Below are 21,767 nucleotides of genomic sequence, written 5' to 3'. Positions count from 1 at the left end.
TATCAGAGATCAGACCTCTACTCTTCCTGATGCGTCTAAAACAAAAAGGGGGAACTGTAGAGAGCTGCAGAATGCTATGCCTTAAAAGATGGAGCTGGTTTCCGCCTTCCACCTTCCCGATGGTGAGTGTTCTCTGTCACGAACAACTCCACATTTGGCTAAGGCCGAGGATCTGGCTTGCTTCCATATATGTGGACCTATCTGCATTGCCCATGTGGCACGCCTGGGTTGGCTACCCAGAGGCTATTTAAGCTGTGGGCTGGCCTTCCCCGGGGTCCGAGGATTGTTCAAGGTTCCTGAATAAACTGCATTGAAAAAAAAAAAACAAACAAACTATTTTTCTAGTCTTCTTTCAAAGCTTCCTACTCAAACTATTTCATATGGCAGGAATGCTTTGGAAACATCATCACAAATGGAAGTTGCATAGGAATAACATAGTAACTACATTATACATGTATATCATAGAAACGTGTAAATTAAATGTACACACTGAAAGGAATGCAGGCTCCTCATTTTCATTGTTCTTCCCCACTGTTCCATCCTTGGGTGCTTTAGCAAACCCCAGCATTCTTTCACTACTATAAGGACATTGCATTTACATGACCTACTTATGAACAACTGACACCTCTGGCACAGCCATGGCCATGTCAGTCTTCCTCTACTGTTGTAACTGGCATCAGGTGGGTCAGTGCCCACCAACCTTCCCTAACCAGGCCAGACAATAGCTTTATAGCCCATTGCTACCCTACAAGCCTCAGTCTTCTCTGCAGCAAGGTACAGCCCTGGACAAAGAGGACCAGGAGAGACTAATCTTCAAAGGTGAAAGAGCGCCACCTGCTGAAATGAAAGGTGTGTGTCGATAGTGAGCACCCCTTATCCCATGGTTTCCTGGCTTCCCTAACCGGGACACTGGCATCAAGCTTGTTAGTGTACCAGCTCTCCCTGGATGAGCATGACTATAATGCATACGGCTGGCTGAAACACAAAGGACATCAGCGGAGTGAACACCACCTTTCCAGACAGTTGGTCAGAAGGCAAACATTCATGAAGGTCTAATCCAAGACAAAATTTTATACCAGTGAGAATAGGTGAATAAAACATAGGATGCCAGAAGTACTGTGGTCAAAAAAGTAATGAAAATAATAATTTCTACATACACTCTGTAGTAGTAAGCACAGTTCTAGAAGGCAAGCAAGCTAGTGAACAACGAATCACAAAATGAAAGCATTGAAAAGGATAAAACATCATCTGAGTCCACATGAGTGACAGAACAGCAGAACACAATCCTGCCTTGAGCTTTTGACTGGAAATGATGAAAGTTTCCTCTGCATCATGCCTTCAAAGCACGCCCACCCCACCCCTTCATAGCACGTGCATGCACTAGCCTGGAGTGGTTTTCCAGTTCCAAGACCAAGAAGCCTTCTCTACTTTGCATTTCCTTTTTGTAGGGAAAGTACTTAATCATGACCTTCCCTAATGCCTTTTAATTTACTACCTCCTCACACATAATCTCTACTTGTACACTGTGGAGCGTTCTTAACACTGCTACTTACTTCGAGCCATCAAAATGGGAGGAAAGTTGGCTTTTAGCCTAGGAGAGTCTGGTTCTTTAATCACATTTCCTGGAATTTCCTGGTCATGAAGAAGAGAATGTCTGAAAACTGGTCTACTGGACAGTCCAGACAGAGAGTAATTTTGCCCCAAATGAAGTAACGTTTATACTCTTTACTTTTGAAAAGAAAGGTGGTTTGGGGTGGGGGGCAGGTTGTGAGAAAGATCCTAGAAAACAAATTCATTTGAGGAAGTAAGAGTAAGCCAAATTCTGCAGATTTTTAGGACAGGTGTTTAATCACAAACACATACAGACATACAGACATAGGGATATCGCACAAAGACACAGACACACACATTCTTTACACACCTTTCTGGATGCATCAGTGTGAGGGAAATTTCATTTTAACAAATCCTAATCTGTGCATCAAAGTGAAGTTGTTGGTTTAAGTTTGGTAACTTAGCTAACACATGTAGTTAACTTGTGGTTTTATTTGGCTCCATAGTCATGCAAGACTTACAACCCATGTCTTTAAACTATCATTCTAAAGATGCCTTGGTCACCTCTGGTAGATGAGGAGCTTTCTCTCTCCAATAACCAAAAACAGTGCTGGAGAGGAGGCTCAGCTGGTAAGAGCACTGGACCCTCGTGCAGTGTACCTGGGGTTGATTCCCAGCCCCCACACAGCACGTCACAATTATTTCCACTCTGGTTCCAGGGGATATGACGCCCTGCTCTGGCCTCTGCGGGTACCAGGTGTGCACATGGTGCACACACACATAAGATAAAAACAAATCCTTCAGAGAAAAGGGAAAGTAACTCCATGCTTGAAAAGCACAGCTAGGCACACAGTGTCTTGTCTCTGAGTCAGGGAAAAGCATGAATGAGAAAGGATGCAGGTGTGAGAGGAGGAGGTTGTGAGAGATTCGGGCATCTTGGGAGGTTTAGTTACCAGGGGAAGCTGCTATGGAAATAGTCAGGTATCAGTAGCTGCTGGAGACGACAGGAATTTGTGTGCTAAATCAACCCCACATGTGTCAGGAAGCCACTCAGAGAGGGGAGAGGAAGACCCCAAATGAATCAAGCACAACTTGACAAGCCATCTGTCAACAAGACATCAGAGCTGGCCAGTCAGTTATCTTCCATCTGCCAAGTGGGAGAGGGTTTCAGCCACATGTAGATGGATGGTGAATGCAGCAAAGGGAACTCAATATAAAGACATCCTGTCTGCTAGTGCATATGAAAGAGGAAAGCCATGGAGAGTGGGGAAATATACTGCAGCATCAAAGTACGTGAAGACATTACTATAAACACTCAAGAGGAAGAACTAACCTGGGAGAATAATTTATTACAGAAACCAAAGACAAATTAAGAAACTGCCCTTGTTACTATGATATAAAGAGACATAACTTCTATGTACACAAAGACCAGGTCAACATGTTAGCATGACAAACTGGGATCAAAGAACAACAGATTTTTTAAAAAAGATGGAAATATCACATTATTTTGATCTCAAATGGAATTACTAAAAATCAAAAGTGTCATTCATGGAAAATCAGAGGTACAGAGTATAAGCAGGACCAGGACCAACTGTGCAGATGGCTTGTCTAGAATTTACAAAGCCCCAGGTTCTATCCCAACACTCTAAAAGAAAAGTTTGGAGGTTAATAAAGAGGCCAGCCCGAACACTTGGAAGCACGTACTTATTGTACTCTACGTGCCTAGAACATTAGGCAAAGAATTCTTATCACTTCTACAGCAGGCATTAAAAACCTTCAATGGTTGGAGAAGATGCTCTTCAAATTAAGTCATAAGAATGTGCATTAAGTGCACAAAAATGCCCAGCACCATTAGCTACCAGGGAAATTTGAGCTGAAACCATGAGACAGCATTTGACACTGGCTAGAGGGCTAACTTCAAAAGACTGATTGTGCTAAGGATTTGCAAGGACAAACAATGACCAAAGCTCTCAGGCACTACTAGCAAGAATACAAAGCCAGGAGAGTGCTTTAGAGAGGCCCTGGCAGATAATGAACCACAAGTTAAGTTTAGAAGCCAAAATAGATGCTTATCAACTGATAGAGCAATTCTACTTTCAGGAACTCATCCAAGAAGAATGCAAGCCATGTCTACAAAAAAACAAAACAACAAAAAAAAACCTAAAAAACAAAACAAACAAACATAAAACAAACAAACAAACAAAACCCACAAACAACAACAATAACAAAAACCCCACCAAAAAGCCATAAATGTAAACATTACAGCATAATTTCTGAACTGGTCCCCCACCCAAACAAATCTAAGTGTCTACAATGGGTTAAGTGAAGAAATGTGGCTCATTCATAAAAGAATCCTATCTATGGATTAAAGGCTGTATGTGTGTGTGTTTGTGTATAGGAGCACCACACCAAATGAAAGCCAGGCCCACTGGTGTATACAGCAGAGATAACCTGGAGATGGAAATCAGGTCAGGGACACAGCAGGAAAGACTGGAGGAGTAAGTGCACTGAAGAGGCCAACAGGAGCCTTTCTAACTGATGGAAATGTCCTGTGCTGCCGCACGGCAGTGCCTAATCATGCAGGTGTATGCAGTGGTCAGAGCTCATTCGACAATACATTTAAAAGTATGCATTCAGTACAAGTAACTCACACTCAGTACCATGGATTAAAAAGAAAGGTACCACATCTAGATCTACAGTTGGAGTTCATGAAGTTTCAAAGCCTCAAGAGCATGTAAGCAGCAATGTCGACTTCTTTTACCAACTTCTGAGGAGTGTGGTTCCTCTGCAGAAATGCCACATTAGCACTTGTCTCAGAGAGAAACGCAGTTAAGTAGGAAACAAACATCTAGGGCTGGGTATGGCACCCATAGGATACTGCCGGCACTCAGGAGGCAGAGGCAGAGGGATCACGGAAGCTCAAAATCAGCCACCATCTTTATCCAGTCCTTATATAAAGAAATAGTTAATACCTAGCCAAGAATTGTTCATAAGTGAATACATCTCACAGTCAGTCAAAATATGAGAGGACACTTAGAAAATGAACTAGAAAATCACCTTTGGAGAAACAAAAGAAAAAAATTAACTGAAAAGCAATTTAAACTTAAGAGGTCAAAAATGAAAACTTAGTATAACATGAATCAAGGGATGATTTAAAACTGGGTAAAAACTGAAATTATAACAGCAATTCTTAAAGATATGATACACAGAAAATAAAAAAGAAAATGAATTTGAATCCCAAATTGTATTAAATATTCCACTCCTCTAAAGGGAGATCAGCACACACTTATGCAGCTCACTTAGCAAAACAGAAAAGCCAAGTGAAGGCCTTGATGCCTCTGAGGCAGGGCTGTCAGGAAGCTGAGAAAGAGAGCTGAGAAAGAAGATTACTTGGGCGGGGCCAGAACTCCCTCGGTAGAGTGCTTTATCTATCATGACACAGAGCAAGTTTGAGGATAGCTGGGGATATATGAGCCCTGTGTCAAGATGTGTAGCACAGGCATTGAAACCAACAATTGAGAAATGGCACCTCAAGAAGCTAAACAGTTTTTGTATAGCACAGGGCACCATCAAGCCAGTGAAGACAGCCTACAGAATAGGGTAAAATCTTTACCAGCTAAACATCTAACAAAGGGCTAACATCCAGCATACACAGAGAACTCAAAAAACTAAACACCAGTCAGGAAGTTTGTGCCCAGTTTAAAACTCGGACATGGAATTAAACAGTTTTCAAAAAAAGAAATACAAATGGCTGAGACATATTTGAAAATATTTTAAATATCCTTGGCCATCAGAGAAATACAAATTTAAAATACTTTGAGATTTCTTCCTATGTGACTTATAGCTAAGATTAAAAAAAAAATGACAACAAATACTGGCTTGAGTGTGGGAAAGAGGAGCACTTACTCACTGTTGGCGAGAGAGAAAACTGGTGTAGTCATTGTGAAGTAAGTGTAGAGGCTCCCCCAAAAGCTAGAAACAGATCTACCATGTGATCCAGCTGTATGACTCCTGAGAATATTCGCAAAGGAATATATACCCTACTGCTTATATACTTGAGTAACCATGGTCATTGCTGCTCTATTCATAGCAGGCACAAAATAGAGACAGCATAGATGTTTATCAACTAAAGAATGGATAATGAAAATGTGGTACATTTACACAATGGGCTATTATTCACTAGAAAAATGAGATTAATGAATCTGCAGGTAAATGGATGAAACTATAAGTATTCATTTTAAGTGAAGTAACAGACCTAGAAAAACAAAAACTGCATGTTCTTTCTCTTGTGTGATCTAGCTGTGAACATTCAGATATTTATGCTTAAAGTGCCCACAGAAGTCAGGAAACTAGTGTGCATCCAAGGGGAGGACATCAAGGAAAAGGGGATAGAATGTAGTTAGTGTGAAGGGGACAGGAGAATGCTGGAACAGATGGGTCAAATGAGGTGAGGTTGGAAAGGCAGGATGGAGAAGGGAGTAGAGGAGGGACAAACAACAACAACAACAACAACAACAACAACAAGACCTTGTAAATATCACTAAAAGGAAGGAGTAGTGGTACATGCCTGTAATCCCAGCACTCTAGGAGGCAGAAGCAGAAGCAGGTGGATCTCTGTGACTTTGAGGTCAACCTGATTTACAAAGTAAGTCCAGAACAGCCAAGACTAGAGAGAAACCCTGTTTTGAAAACACAACTACAAAAAATGAAAAGAAAAAAAGAAAATGCCACTAAAACCTATTACTGCAGAATTTCATATATATATATATATATATATATATATATGTACAAATACATATATATTGCAGTAGTAGATATATATGCTTACACATATACAGAGAGATTTAGAGAAAATTACGGCAGAAATTCAAATTAAAAAGCCCACTGCTCTTTGAGTTGTCAGTAGAGTTGCATAGACCCCCCCTCAAACATTGCAGGATATTGCCATTGCTCTTGGTTACCTTCCAGAACTTGATAAGGCCTCATTGCTGATTCATAGATCATGGAAAAATAAAGCTGGTACTGATCTGAAAGGCTCATTACTACTGGCTAGCTTTCACAGAGCTGGGAGGTTCTGTGCACACTAAAGGGGAAGAAAAAGAATCAACAGTCTTACCCAGCTATGAAGCCAGTGAACTGGTGTAATCCATCTGCCATCTGGAAAGATGTGCTCACTGCTCTAAGACTGGCATAAATGGTAGAGGAGCAACCAACCACTTTCTGGCTGGATTTCAAGCCTGCTCTGTAGGATGGAACTCATCCCAGATACCTTTAACTGGGATAAATCCCATGGGTAGCTGTTATGGTCCTAAGGAAGAGTATAGTGCTATCATTCTGCTAAAAGTACATAGTAACAAACTGCCCCTTAATACTTATCTCTCTACCCATAGATTAATGTATTTGTCAACTCTCATCAGAGAAGCTTCTTTTTACAGTGCAGAGACTCACACCCTATCAATGTACAGAGAATAAGAGACTGAAAAAGCAGCTCTAAATGGGGCATCTGCATCACATCCCCTCCCTGCAAGGCTCAGGGGCTATCTTGGAGGAAGTCAAGGAAAAACAGTGTTTGCTGAACATGATGGTGCAGCTGTACCTGTGAGTTCACAGCATCTGACATTGTACAAGACTAAGCCAGACAGACTCCCAGCAGACTGGGGAGGAGCTCACAAAGTCCACCCCCAGCTTAGGAGCTTCTAGAAATTGATGGCTGTCTTCAAGGATGCAGCCCATGCTCCAGTATATGGTCCCACATGCAGGCATATACAGACAGCACTAAACAGACTCAGTGGGAGGTAAAAGTTGGGAAGGAATTGGACAGAAGGGATAGGAGGTGATTTGATCAAAATACATGTATGCATATATGAAATTCTCCAATAATTTATAAAATGGTAAATGCAGGGGCAAAGACTGTCTCAAATGGACTGCAATGAAAAATGTTTATCCCACTCCAAATTGTAAAAAATAAAGAGACTTTACTACAAGTATGTCTGTTGTTCATTTATAAATGTGTTATCTGAAGGTTATACATTTAAAAGTAAAAATGTTAAGCTTAAGAACCTGTACATGCGGGATGACAAGATGGCGGCGCGAGGAGAACGGGGCATCTGAGGAACAGGACAACATTTCCTGTACAGCAACCAAGAGACTGAACTCTGGGCCCTAAAACAACAGTGATTGTGTTTCCCAGGTGAGAGGAAACCCCCACGGTGTGGGAATCAGTCAGGTCCACTCTCAGGTCACCCAGCCAGAACCCAGAAGCAGGGCAGCTGTCTTAGGACTTTCCTGGGTGAGAGGAGAAACCTCTTCACTAACAAACACCACAGTTACCACTCAGGTCTATATCCATGAGGGGAGCAGCGGCAACTCCTGAAAAATGGCAGTCATCCAGTGACTATGACCAAAAAGCTGAGAAGACTACCTTCAAGAAAAACCAGCTTTCTGCCAAGGGGATTCTCTCCACCACAAGATCCCCAGGAACCACCAGAAACTAAACAAACACCTAAGATAGCCCAATGGGTAGAGGCCAGTGTAAAAGCTCAACCAACAAAAGACAGGGTAATATGGCATCTCCAGAACCCAGTTATCCGGGGGCAAGTAGCCCTGGACACCCCAGTATAACTGAAATCCAAGAAGATGACCTAACAACTATGCTCATGAAGATGATAACAGAGGAAACAAATAAAATACGTAAAGACCTAGAGGAACATAAAGTCAAACAGAAAATGGCCATCCGTAAAGAAATAGAGGAAGTTACAGCCAAAGAGTTTATGGCATTTAGAAAGGAAATGCTTAAATCACTGAATGAAATAAAAGAAACAGAGGTTTGTTCAAACAAACACCTGAAAGAATTGATGGAAAAACAGGAAAATACAGTCAGACAGGTGAAGGAAATCAACAAAATGGCTCAAGATCTGAAGATAGAATTGGAAAAAGTAAACACAAATGGAGGAAATTGCGGAGAGAAAGAACTTAGGGAAGAAAACAGGAACTACAGAGGCTAGCATAACCAATAGACTATAAGAGATGGAAGAAAGAATCTCAGGTGTGGAAGATACAATGGAAGAAATACAGGTATCTGTGAAAGAAAATGTTAAATCCAAAAAATTCCTGACACAGGCCATCCAAGAAATTCAAGACAACATAAAAAGACAAAAACCTAAGAATAATAGGAACAGAGGTAAAAGAAGATTCCCTGCTCCAAGGCCGAGAAAATATTTTCAACAAAATCATTGAAGAAAATTTCCCCAAGTTAAAGGAGAGGGCAATAAGAATACAAGAGGCCTAACAGAACACCCAATAAATTAGACCAGAAAAGAAAATCCTCTCGCCACATAATAATCAAAACAGTAAGTATACAGAACAAAGAAAAAATACTAAGAGCTGCAAGGGAAAAAGGCCAAGTAACATATAATGGCAAATCCATTAGAATCACACCTGACTTTTCAACAGAAACTATGAAAGCCAGAAGGGCCTGGAAAGATATCATGCAGACCCTAAGAGAACACAGATGTCAGCCCAGGCTACTATACCTCACAAAACTCTCAGTCCTCATAGGTGAAAAAAACAAGATATTCAATGACAAAAACAAATTTCAACAATACCTACACACAAATCCAGCATCACAGAAGACACTAGAAGGGAAAATACAACCCAAGAAAACTAGCTACTTTCAAGAAAACACAGGAAATAATTAACCTTACTACAGTAAAACAAAAAGCAACCAAGCACACAACCTTATGACCGCACCCAACATCAAAATCAAAGGATCTAACAGCCACTGGTCATTACTCTCTCTCAATATCAATGGACTCAACTCTCCAATAAAAAGACACAGACTAACAGAATGGATGCATAAACAAACCTAGCAATCTGTTGCATACAAGAAACACACCTAAGTCACAAAGATAGACATTACCTGAGGGTAAAGGGTTGGAAGATGGCTTTCCAAGCAAATGGACCCAAGAGGCAAGCAAGAGTAGCCATTTTAATATCTAATAAAATAGACTTTCAACCAAAATTAATAAAAAGAGATGGAGAAGGACACTTCATACTCATTTTTCATACTCAATTTTCAAGGGAAAATTCCACCAGGAAGACATCACAATCCTGAACTACTATGCCCCAAATACAAGGGCACCCACATTTGCAAAAGAAACATTGATATAACTTAAACTACATATAGATCCCCACATATTAATAGTGGGAGAAATCAACACTCCACTCTCAACAAATGACAGGTCAACAAAACAGAAATTAAACAAAGAAACAATGTCTCTGACAGAGGTCATGAATCAAATGGACCTAATAGACATTTACAGAACCTTACACCCAAAGACAAGAGAATTTACCTTCTTCTCAGCACCTCATGGAACCTTCTCCAAAATAGACCATATACTTGGTCACAAAGAGAGCCTCAACAGATACAAGAAGATTGAAATAATCCCTTCAATCCAATCTGATCACCATGGAATAAAGCTGGACCTCAACAACAACAGAAATAGCAAAAAGCCTACACACACATGGAAACTGAACAACTTGCTAGAAAATGACAGCTGGGTCAGGGAAGAAATAAAGAAAGAAATTAAAGTCTTCCTAGAACTCAATGAAAATGAGGACATAACATACCCAAACATGTGGGACACAATGAAGGCAGTGCTAAGAGGAAAGTTCATAGCACTAAGTGCCTTCAAGAAGAAATTTGAGACCGGGCATTCAAGCAACTTAATGGCTCACTTAAAAACCCTAGAAAAAGAAGAAGCAGACATACCAGAAAGGAGTAGACGGCTGGAAATAATCAAACTCAGGGCTGAAATCAATCAATTAGAAACAAATAAAACAATTCAAAGAATCAATGAAACCAAGAGCTGGTTCTTTGAGAAAATCAACAAGATAGACAAACCCTTAGCCAAGCTAACTAAAAGGCAGAGAGACATCATCCAAATCAACAAAATCAGAAATGAAAGGGGGACATAATGACAGAAACTGAGGAAATCCAAACAATCATTAGGACGTACGTCCAAAGTCTATATGCCACAAAATTTGAAAATCTAAATGAAATGGACAATTTTCTTGATCGATTCGACTTACCAAAGCTGAATCAGGACCAGGTAAATCAATTAAACAGCTCTATATCCCCCAAGAAAATAGAAGCGGTCATCGAAAGTCTCCCATCCAAAAAAAGCCCAGGACCAGATGGTTTCAGCGCAGAATTCTACCAGACCTTCAAAGAAGAGCTAACTCCAATTCTCTTCAAACTATTCCACAAAATAGAAACAGAAGGAAGACTACCAAACCCATTCTATGAAGCCACAGTCACCTTGGTACCTAAACCTCACAAAGACCCAACAAAAAAAGAGAATTTCAGGCCAATTTCCCTTGTGAACATTGATACAAAAATACTCAACAAAATACTTGCAAACTGAATACAAGAACACATCAAAGATATAATCCACTAGACCAAGTAGGCTTCATCCCAGGCATGCAGGGGTGGTTCATTATACAGAGATCCATATTAACAAACTGAAAGAAAAAAAAACAACAACACTACATTATAATCTCTCTAGATGCTGAAAAAGCATTTGACAAAATCCAACATCCATTCACGTTTAAAGTATTGGAGAGATCAGGGATACAAGGCATATATCTAAACATAGTAAAGGCAATATATAGCAAACCTATAGCCAACATCAAAATGAATGGCATGGCGAGAAACTTAAAGCAATCCCACTGAAATCAGGGACAAGGCAAGGCTGCCCACTCTCTCCATATCTCTTCAACATAGTTCTGGAAGTCCTTGCTAGAGCAATAAGACAGTTGGAGGAGATCAAGGGGATACAAATTGGAAAGGAAGAAGTCAAATTATTACTATTTGTAGATGATATGATAGTATACGTGAGTGACCCCAAAAACTCTACCAGGGAACTCCTACAACTGATAAACATCTTCAGCAAAGTGGCCGGATACAAAATTAACTCAAAAAAATCATTAGCCCTCCTCTTTACAAAAAACAAAAGGGCTGAGAAAGAAATTAGGGAAACAACACCCTTCACAATAGCCACAAATGACATAAAGTACCTTGGAGTAACCCTAACCAAGCAAGTCAAAGACTTGTATGAAAAAAATTTCAAGTCTCTGAAGAAAGAAATAGAAGAAGATATCAGAAGATGGAAAGATCTCCCATGCTCATGGCTTGGCAGGATTAACATAGTAAAAATGGCCATCTTACCAAAAGCAATCTACAGATTCAATGCAATTCTCATCAAATTACCAATACAATTCTTTACAGACCTGGAAAGAAAAATTCTCAACTTCATATGGAATAACAAGAAACCCAGAATTGCTAAAGCAATCCTCTACAATAAAAGATCTTCTGGAGATATCTCCATCCCTGATCTTAAGCTGTATTATAGAGCAACAGTTATAAAAACTACATGGTACTGGCATAGAAACAGAATGGTGGATCAATGGAACTGAACAGAGGACCCCAAAATAAACCCACATACTTATGGACACCTGATCTTTGACAAAGATGCCAAAACCATACAATGGAAAAAAGATAGGATCTTCAAGAAATGGTGCTGGTCTAACTACATGTCTACATGTAAAAAAATGAAAATGGATCCATACTTATCAACCTGCACAAAACTGAAGTCCAAGTAGATCAAAGACCTCAACATAAAACCGGACACACTAAATCATTTAGGAAAAAAAAAAGTGGGGAATACCCTTGAACTCATTTGCACAGGAGACAACTTCCCGAACAGAACACCAATAGCACAGGCTCTAAGAGCAACAATCAATAAATGGTACCTCATGAAGCTGAAAGGCTTCTGTAAAGCAAAGGACACCATCATCAAAACAAAACGACTGCGTACAGATTGGGAAAGAATCTTCACCAACCCTTTATCTGACAGAGGGCTAATATCCAGTATATATAAAGAACTAAAGAAGCTGAAAAACAGCAAAGAAGGAATTCAGTTAAAAAATGGGGAACAGAGCCAAACAGAGAACTTTCTGTAGAGGAATATTGAATGACAGAGAAACACTTAAAGAATTGTTCAACGCCATTAGCCATTAGGGAAATGCAAATCAAAACGACCCTGAGATTTCACCTTACACCCATCAGAATGGCCAAAATGAAAAACTCAAGTGACAACGCATGCTGGAGAGGTTGTGGAGAAAGGGGAGCCCTCCTCCATTGCTGGTGGGAATGTAAACTTGTACAACCACTCTGGAAATCAATCTGGTGCTTTCTCAGACAACTAGGAATAACGCTTCCTCAAGATCCAGCCATACTACTCCTAGGCATATATCCAAAAGAGGCTCACGTACACAAAAAGGACATTTGCTCAACCATGTTTATCGCAGCTTTATTTGTAATAGCCAGAAGCTGGAAACAGCCCAGATGCCCCTCAATTGAAGAATGGATGCAGAAACTGTGGTACATCTACACAATGGAGTACTACTCTGCAATGAAAAATAAGGAAATCATGAAATTTGCAGGTAAATGGTGGGACCTGGAAAGGATCATCCTGAGCGAGCTGTCCCAGAAGCAGAAAGATACACATGGTATATACTCACTCATATAAACATATAACATAGGATAAACCTACTAAAACCTGTACATCTAAAGAAAGTAATTAAGAGAGAGGACCCTGACTAAAACGCTCAATCCTCATCCCGAAAGGCAAAGAGGATGGACACCAGAAGAAGAAGAAAAACAGGAAACAACCTAGGAACCTGCCACAGAGGGCCTCTGAAAGGCTTTGCCTTGCAAACTATCAAAGCAGACACTGAGACTTATGGCCAACTGTTGAGCAAGGTGCAGAGAATCTTATGTAAGAAGTGGGAAATAGTAAGATCTGGAGAGGACAGGAACCTCACAAGGAGAGCAACAGAATATTTGAACACAGGGGTCTTCCCAGAGACTCATACTCCAACCAAGTACCATGCATGGAGATAACCTAGAACCCCTGCACAGATGTAGTCCATGGCAGTGTAGTGTCCAAGTGGGTTACATAGTAATGAGAAGAGGGACTGCCTCTGACATAATCTGATAGGCGTGTTCTTTGATCACCTCCCCCTGAGGGGAAAGCAACCTTACCAAGCCACAGAAGATGACAATGCAGCCACTCCTGATGTGATCTGATAGACTAGGATCAGAAGGAAGGAGAGGAGGACCTCCCCTATCAGTGGACTTGGGGAGGGGCATGCACGAAGAAGGGGGGGGAGGTAGGGGAGGACTAGGAGGGGAGGAGGGAGGGGCTTATGGGGGATACAAAGTGAATAAACTGTATTTAATAAAAAATAAATAGATAAAAAAAGAACCTGTAGATATGCAACAAATATAGCCTATGATGAAGTCAATGTCACAAATCAGAACAGATAAAAGTCAGCAACCCTAGAGCTTTCAGTGTGGAAAACAGGAAGTGATTTAGACTGTCAAACTAAAAGGGGGGCCTTGTCTGACCCACTAGCACCATTCCACAAGTCACAGATTCTCAGCATCAGGTAAGATGGAACAATATGGAAAGAACTGTGGGCCACATGACACCACCTAGTCATGCCCCAACTAGACCCAGATACTTATTCATTCAGTCATCTCCTGGGAAACCTAATGCAACTGATTGATATCAGGAAAACAATCTGATGAGCAAAATGTCCACTACTGAAAGAGTCTGGCTGTTGCTGATGTAGTCAGACAATAAAACAGTACGCTAACCTTTAAAGCTGTATTTTTAAAATATGTAACAACCTGAAATATGTTCAATGTGAGCATAAACAAGAAAAGCAAATGACATTGTTGCATACCAAAATGACAATTTAGTCCCTCTTGATACATACAGTACTGGGGGTAATGCAACATGTGAGTAGTCATTCTTTCCAAAATTACTTCATTTTGGTTTTTGAATTTTTGCATATTTCAAGTTTTTCTGATAAGCATGTGGGAGGAGAAGCCATATTTTGCCTGGCATCAGATGCTGAAGGCTCAAATGGACAGAGGTGACTGGACAGGCAAATGTTTCTTCGCAGGAGACCTGGGTGATGTGGTAGCTCTTGCCACCAACTTTCTGATGCTCTGGGTTCAGACTTCCAATCCCAGCAAACTGGCTAGCCTGCATACTACCTCTCAGAAAAACAGAAGACCACATCCAGATACCATGTCCAAATCAAACACAGCTCAACTATAATGTGTTTCCATGATATACTTGCCTGCCCAGGAAGTCTTCAACCAAGACCACCCACTTTGGCCACACAAACCACCATGTGAGAGTGATGCTGGAACCATCTATGGATTGACAACTTTGGCTCAGAGTTTGGAGCCCGAGACCCATAGTCCTGAGCCCAGGGCCTTCTCTGGCAGTGCTTTTGTTCCAACCTCACCAGCAAAACAGCTCCTTAGAGACTGTAATATAGTCCCTGGGTCTGCTGTGTGCATCACACCCAAATAAGAAAGAACACCTGTACTATACCTTCATGAAGCAGTGTGGGCTTGGCAGAATCTTCCCCACTCATTAAAACAACAGAAGATGCAGCTGCTCGAACTGTAGCCTGCCATGTTGACATGGCAACAGGTGGTTCCTGGCATGGAAAAAGGGCCCTGTTGTTGATGGGGGATCCCATAGTATAAACACATGGCCTGCAGAAGACAGACAGACAGACAGAGAAGGGAAGAATTTTTAAAGTGAGTTGCCACTCATCTCACCACCATGGCAGGAAGGTCATGTTGAGCTTTCCAAGTAGAAATATTTGAGGCTTTATGGTTGACTCTTTCAAAATATATTGAACTGAACATGTCAAGGGTCTGCTTTGTCAATAGCTTAGTCAGTGGTTACTCCTCCCAAATGAACCACTTTAATATGTGAAAAGGGGTATGTGCATGTATATGTATGTGTTTTAAAAGAAACAAAAATTGGATAAGATTTTAAATACTATTCTGCAAAGTTATAATTTATGCTTCCCTTAGGCCTTTCTGCCTTCAAAGGAAAAAAAAAGCTTCAGAAACATTCTTACAAACTTTTTGGAAAGTATTTTGGAAAAGAAAACAGGGCTGGAGATCTCTGCAATTATTAATCTTGGAAAAACAAGCGGTAGTCTCAAAGCCAGCGCTGGCGGGCAGACCCGCCTCTCCCCACCAGTCCTGGAAACCACCTTCTCAGACAGAGCCATTGTGGGGATCCTTGTGTGGAAGCCAAGAACATGGCTTGGCACAAATGGGGCAGTAGAGGTCCCGACAACCAGGCTTGTGATGTGAACAGGAACCAGCTCATTGCCAAAGCAAGGTACGAAACCAGCAGCATGACCAAGCCGGCTCCCTTTCTTTCCACACGGTTACCAGAGATGGCAAAGACCTGAAAAATCAGAGGAATCCATTCTTATACCACAGACAGGGCACAACACTTCTCAGGAAAAGAACTTAGGAAAGGAAAACTCTTTTTTTTTTTTTTTTCTGGAGTTAAGACAAATGTCAATTAATAAGCTTGATTTACAATGTAAATGAATGTCTACTAGTTCTTGCAGATAAACTGTTTTCATTGACATCATTATGACTGAACATTAATTTGTCTGTACAGTGTATAAAAGAACACACAGGATGATGGCTTTCTTCTTTCATTAACGCCCACTAAAGAAAAGACAAGCCAGGGTAGGGTCTGGCAAGCTGAGGTAACTTAATACAGAAAACTGTTATACAAATGATAGAATGGAGAAACTATGCAGGGACAGTGAGGTAAGCCAGAAACTAGTAACAGCAGTCAGCAGCTCTGGCTCCTCAGCTGGAGGAGCTGTAATAGCAGTGGTCATCTGGAGTCAGGGCGGACTGCCAAGGAGGAGCTGGGACCACAGGTGAGTCCCACCCTAGGTGTCAGAGGGGATAGGGAACAGGGAAATGCCTAGTTCACTCCAATCCTCTACCAACCAAACTTGGCCAGAAGACAACAGGCAGGAGACCTGAATGACTCCTTACCATTCAGAGACATCAATGAGAGCGGAATGTGGGTCTCAGAACACAGATTGTGGCACACTCATGCCATACAGGTGTGCCCACTCGATGGCTTGACATGAGAAAGGGATGATCTCATTTACTAACAAAGCAGACACGGCAGCACAGACCTGTATCCCTACCCCGCAGCACTGGGAAGTGGTGACAAAAACAGAGATCCACAGACAGTGCCAGCTACACACCAAGTTTGAAGCCAGCCGAAAGGTGGACTATTCCCAGCTGGCCTCCTAAATTAGGATACAATGAGGGTAGGTTGTTCTGGCCTTTTACCTGTCATGGGTAAAATGAGGAGAAGCAGGACAGTAAGTCTTAGATTCTATATGTCAAGCTTTTCAATCTGAAAATAAAGGGGACATTTCTATATAAGGCCCAGAGAATCCCATTAAGTTCCTACTCTGGATTTTCCACCCTTTGGACTTCTCATTGACTTAACCACCTTTAACTGTTCAGCTTCAGCCTCAGGCTTGTTTCAGACCCCAGCAAGGAAGGCCATCAATGCTTACTTCTTCCCACTGGGCCTGTGATGGCCAAAGAGTCCTGTAATAGCTCAAATTGCTTAGTTAAGTAGGGCCAAGAGAGTCTCTTAGAAAATTTAACCCATTAGGTGTGGGCTTTCCCCCCTCAAAGTCCCTCTTAAAGGAAGGCTGCATGAAGGAAAATAATCAACATGGATGGTCTTCCATCCTTGGTGGGTGACTGGCTATGTGCTGTTCTCTGTCTCATTCAAGGTTGGTGTTGACTTACTATATACAACACCTCCCTCCTGTGCCCTTGAGTATGAGGCTTCAAGGCCTCCTCTAGCAGCCCACATAATTGTTCCATAGAAACAACCAGGTTTTAGATGAAGGCACATCTAAGAAATAATACAGAGGCAGAATTAGAAGGATTGCTCTTTTATTTTTCTTTTGTATGCATGTTTGTAAGCATGGGTGTGTGTTGTGCGTGTGGAGACCAGAGGGCAGCTCCACCTTTGAAACAGCATCTCTCACTGCCCTGGAGCTCACAACCAGGCTAGGCTGGTTGGTCAGTGAGCTCGTCTCCATTACATGAATGCTGTGATTACAAGTGTGCACCACCATGCCTGGAACACTTAACATGGACTCTGAAGACTGAGCTTGGGCCCTCCTCTTGCCTAAGCCATCTTCCAGCCCAGAATTAGGATTAACCAAAGAATGTGTTGAGGGGAGGGAAGAGGGAAGAGCTCTCAGAGGCAGAACTTCTAAGCTGCCTCCCTCCAGGAGCCTATCTCCTGCCACTTCCACCATTCAAAGCTAACTCTTGACAGCACCAGAGTTGGCCTCTGACCAATGGCAGAAAACATACCCTATCTCTCTTGAGACTTGTTTTGAGACAGACTCTCCCAAAGAACCCTCACTATGTAAACCAGGTTGGTAAATTTCCAGCAACCTCCCAGCCTCTGCTTTGCATGAGGGGATTACAGCTGTGAGCCATGACATTAGGCTTAAGGTTTTTTGTTTGTTTGTTTGTTTTTCTCCATCCTCACCATTTACTGGGGTGGGGAGACGGACCCAGTGGCTGGGTCATGAGGACATCAGTCAGCTAGCAAATGACCCCACTGTGAGGAGCAGAAACTTCTACCCAACTATCAATCAGCAACTATGTCTGCAACAACCCTGTAAGAGAATTCAGAAGACTTTCCCACCTATAGTCAAGCCCAGCTTACAGCCTGACTATAACCATGTCAGAGATTTAGGACAACAGCTGGTCTATCATGCTTCTCTGAATGCCTCAGAAACTGGGAGATAAGAGGCACCTGTTGTTTAAAATGCTCAGTGTTTTGGAGCTGTCCATTATACAGCTATAGATAACGAAGTGAATTTCCCAAGGTTTTGAGCTCAAGGACAAGATGAATGGTAAAGCAATCAAACAAAGGAAACCCAAGGAGCAAGAGCAAAGACCCTAAAAAGTATGGCCTGTTTGATGGGTTTATAAAAGGCTTTGCTCATCACATGGCAACTGTCAGTCTGATGGAACAAGCAGCTGTGTTTTTCTAATCCATCAAGAAAGCTAAACGTTTAAAACCAGAACTGAGAAATTCTACACCGAGGCCTTAGTAGTACACCGAATAACCCTAGCACTTGGGATGTGAAAGCAGGAGGGTCAGAAGTTCAAAGCTGTCTTCAGCTACATAGCTTAGAGATGTCAGTTAGCATTCCAATAAATTGAGAAACTCTTCTGTTAACTAGATTCTCAAATACCATGTTGTGGTGCCTTTATTATCTACTTGCAGATATTGTGTTCCACAGCACTCACCTCCTCCCAATGTCCTCAGTATTCTCTTTTCTTACCTTCTTTTATAGAGGGTGAAGGGGCTGGTCTGAGCCAGGGTCTCACTCTGTAGCCCAGGACAGCCTTGAAATCACAGCAATTCTGCATCTCCCTTTGAGCTGCTAGATTACAGGTCTGAGTGACCACACCCAGCCCCCACACTCTTATTATGTTTGTGAGCACATCCATGCATGTGCCCGCATGTGCACTGCGGTACTTCTCCTTGGGAGCTCTCTACCTTATTCTTTTGAAACAGGGCTTCTCACTGAATCCAGAGCTCTACAATTGGCTAGAGAAGCTGGCTAGAAAGCCTCAGGGTGCTGTCTCCACTTCCCCAGTACTAGGATTAAATGGCTCTGCTGCACCTTTCTCATGGGATCTGGGGTTCAAACTTGGTAGTCCTCATGCTTGCACAGCAAGAACTCTATCAAAGGGGCCATTCCCCAGGGCCCCCTTCCTTCTCACTTCTTTCTATGGATGGTGTATCCATTCTGCAAGCCTAAAATGTGCTTTCATTCTAGCATTCTACTTGCTATGCAGAGCTGTAACTCCGAGCATGTAGATCAAGTCATCAACCTAAAAACCACACCCAAAAATATGAAGCCTCAACAATCTGGTTTTTTGTTTTCTTTTGTGAAAAGTTTTCACAGAGTCTCCATAAATAGTGGACTGTTCCAGGCACAACTTCTGTTTTGTTTGTTTGTTTGTTTGTTTTTTGAGCCATACCATGTAGCCTAGACTGGCCTCACAATGTGTCAGTCCCCCTGTCTCAGCATCTCAGTCCCACAATCCCAAACGTGAACCATCATTACAGCTAGTAATTTCTGAAACTGCTCACTTTCTTTGTTCAGCTCATTCCTCTCTTGGCTTCTTTTCTCAGCTGCAGGTTCACTCCTCCCTTTCAAGCACATCTAAACCAAGAACTAGACTTAAAAGCAAAGGCTTTTCATCTGTTACAACCTGGTATCCTTAGGCCTATCTCACAGTATAATACAAGTACAAATTAAAAAAGAATTTAAAGTTGGGTAACTATATTTCCAGAAATTAAAGCTCTATCCTTGGGTAAATGCTCTGATGAAATGTGGGCATCTGCCAGCAGATGGAGGGTAGGCAAAGATGAATGCATAGTCATGCAGTCATATTTCCTACAATAACTCATGAATAACTCATGGCTCCTACCTGACTGATATACATTCATATGAAAGTTGATATGAAAGGCCATGTTCCTGCTCCCCCAATCCTTCACTAGGAGGAGGAAAATCAATATGTTTATAGACAGGCTGCAAGGTATCTGGATGTGTGATCATAGAAATAAACGCAGCTGTGTTTACTGGACAGGCACTGCCTTGTACCTCACCTTTGCTGACATGCTTACAGAATGGATATGCACGGGCCAGCTCAGGCTTCTCTGATGCTTATGACTGCATTACTCCCAGCTGGAATGATTCCTTCTAGCACGCAAGGGAAGATGTTCTCTCTCTGGGGCTCATCTAAAATGCCTTGGGAAATCAACCCTCCTGGGAGATCCCTGGGAGCCCAATCAGGCTGCAAAAAATCATGGAAATGAGAAGAAAGTGAAAATCAGAGGTAAGAAAGGGTGAGATGGGTTTAAAGGCAGGTCTATGGCTTCATCCCTGAGGAAGAGCCTGTCAGAGCAGTTAGAGTCTTTGCTAAGGAGCTCAGTCTTTATGGAGTAGGCAAACAGAGATGAGCCAGCTAAATCCAACATGCTTCCTACAAAGAACCATCGTAATGGAGAATTGGCAGGAAATTGCTCCAAACTATGTCCTGACTTTCCTTGTTGACTACTAGGCAGAACAGCCTTTTCAGGAGAGAAGGGGGAAGTTTCTAGTTTTGAAAGGTTCTAAGTTTGTCTCTTCCCATCAATGTAGTCTTTGTCAGAGGCTTTGATCAGCAACCAGCAACTAGAGAGCTGGCTACAGTAATGGGGAGACAATGAGGAGCCTGAAAAGGCTATATCTGTTATGTGCCTTAATGAGGTCTTTCCAAGATGGGACAAATGGTTGGCTAGGTATCACAAAAGCTGGGCTAGGGGTCATAAACATAGGAGTTCAGACAGAACTGTCTAAAAACTTCCAAGGGTTACAAAGTGTCCAAACTTCCAATTTTTTCTCACCTATTATTTCCATTTAATATTTTTACAAGTGTGTGTCCTCAACAGAACTGTGATACAGTCTCTACTATAGTAAGCAAAATTCCTGCTTTCTTGTGATATACACTGAGAGCCAGCATTTCTTGTAAAGGGAGTTCCATCAACAGTGGGCTCTCCTCCCCTCCTCTCTTATTCCACTTCATGATACCATTACCAAACCCAGAATTGATCAGTATCGTCCAGACAGCAAGTCAAAAGACATCACTGCTTTGAAATGGACAGGATTTATTCAAGAAAGGCATTTTTCTTGTATAAGAGGCACACTTCCTGTAAAGGCAAAGGCAGGCTTTGGTCCTTGGAAGCCCTTCCTAGTGTCAGGTGGGAATGTGGAGAGATCCTTTCATGCAATCTTTTCATGTTACACATAAAGAAATTAGGCTCTGCTTTTAAATGACTTTGTTACAGTTGTCTGGCCTGTTGGCAGATATCTAGGCTCTTCCCTCCAATTTTACATTTGTTTTTAAATTCTGTAGTCTTTTGAGATATGACTAATTCCGTGTGACTCAGGCTTGCCTTAAGCTTATATAGACCCATCTACCTCTGCTTTCCCTGTGCTGGAATTAAAATTATACCCATGCCTGACAGGATGTTCTCTTAGGAACTGAAATCTCAGACTAAAATGTTTCTGTGGAGCAAAAGACATTATCAGCCTAGTGAAGAGGGAGTCTAAGGAAAGAGAAAAAAATATTTATTAGCTAGTCATCTGATAGAAGGTATCTATAACACATTGTTGTTATAATGTTCTTGTGG

The 21,767-nt window shown here is 41.7% G+C and overlaps 1 protein-coding gene across 27 annotated transcripts in view; it reads right to left on the bottom strand.

The window, feature by feature from the left end:
• Positions 1-21,767, bottom strand: part of Aopep (aminopeptidase O (putative)) — a 293,944-nt gene that overhangs the window by 220,426 nt on the left and 51,751 nt on the right. For 25 of the 27 annotated variants that reach the window (XR_009590799.1, XR_009590807.1, XR_009590806.1 and 22 more), the window contains exon 3: positions 15,027-15,193. The exons of the other annotated variants lie outside the window; for them this stretch is intronic. Coding sequence is in view for 12 of the 25 variants with exons in the window: in XM_060380323.1 (XP_060236306.1) it covers positions 15,027-15,193 (167 nt within the window). In the remaining 13 variants the exon portion in view is untranslated. The remainder of the gene's footprint in view (positions 1-15,026; positions 15,194-21,767) is intronic. 27 annotated transcript variants of the gene reach the window in all.

This window comes from Meriones unguiculatus, chromosome 3, assembly GCF_030254825.1.
Source record: "Meriones unguiculatus strain TT.TT164.6M chromosome 3, Bangor_MerUng_6.1, whole genome shotgun sequence".
Lineage (NCBI taxonomy): Eukaryota > Metazoa > Chordata > Mammalia > Rodentia > Muridae > Meriones > Meriones unguiculatus.
The sequence above is the reverse complement of the archived record's forward strand: the minus strand, read 5'-3'. Positions and strand labels throughout refer to the sequence as shown.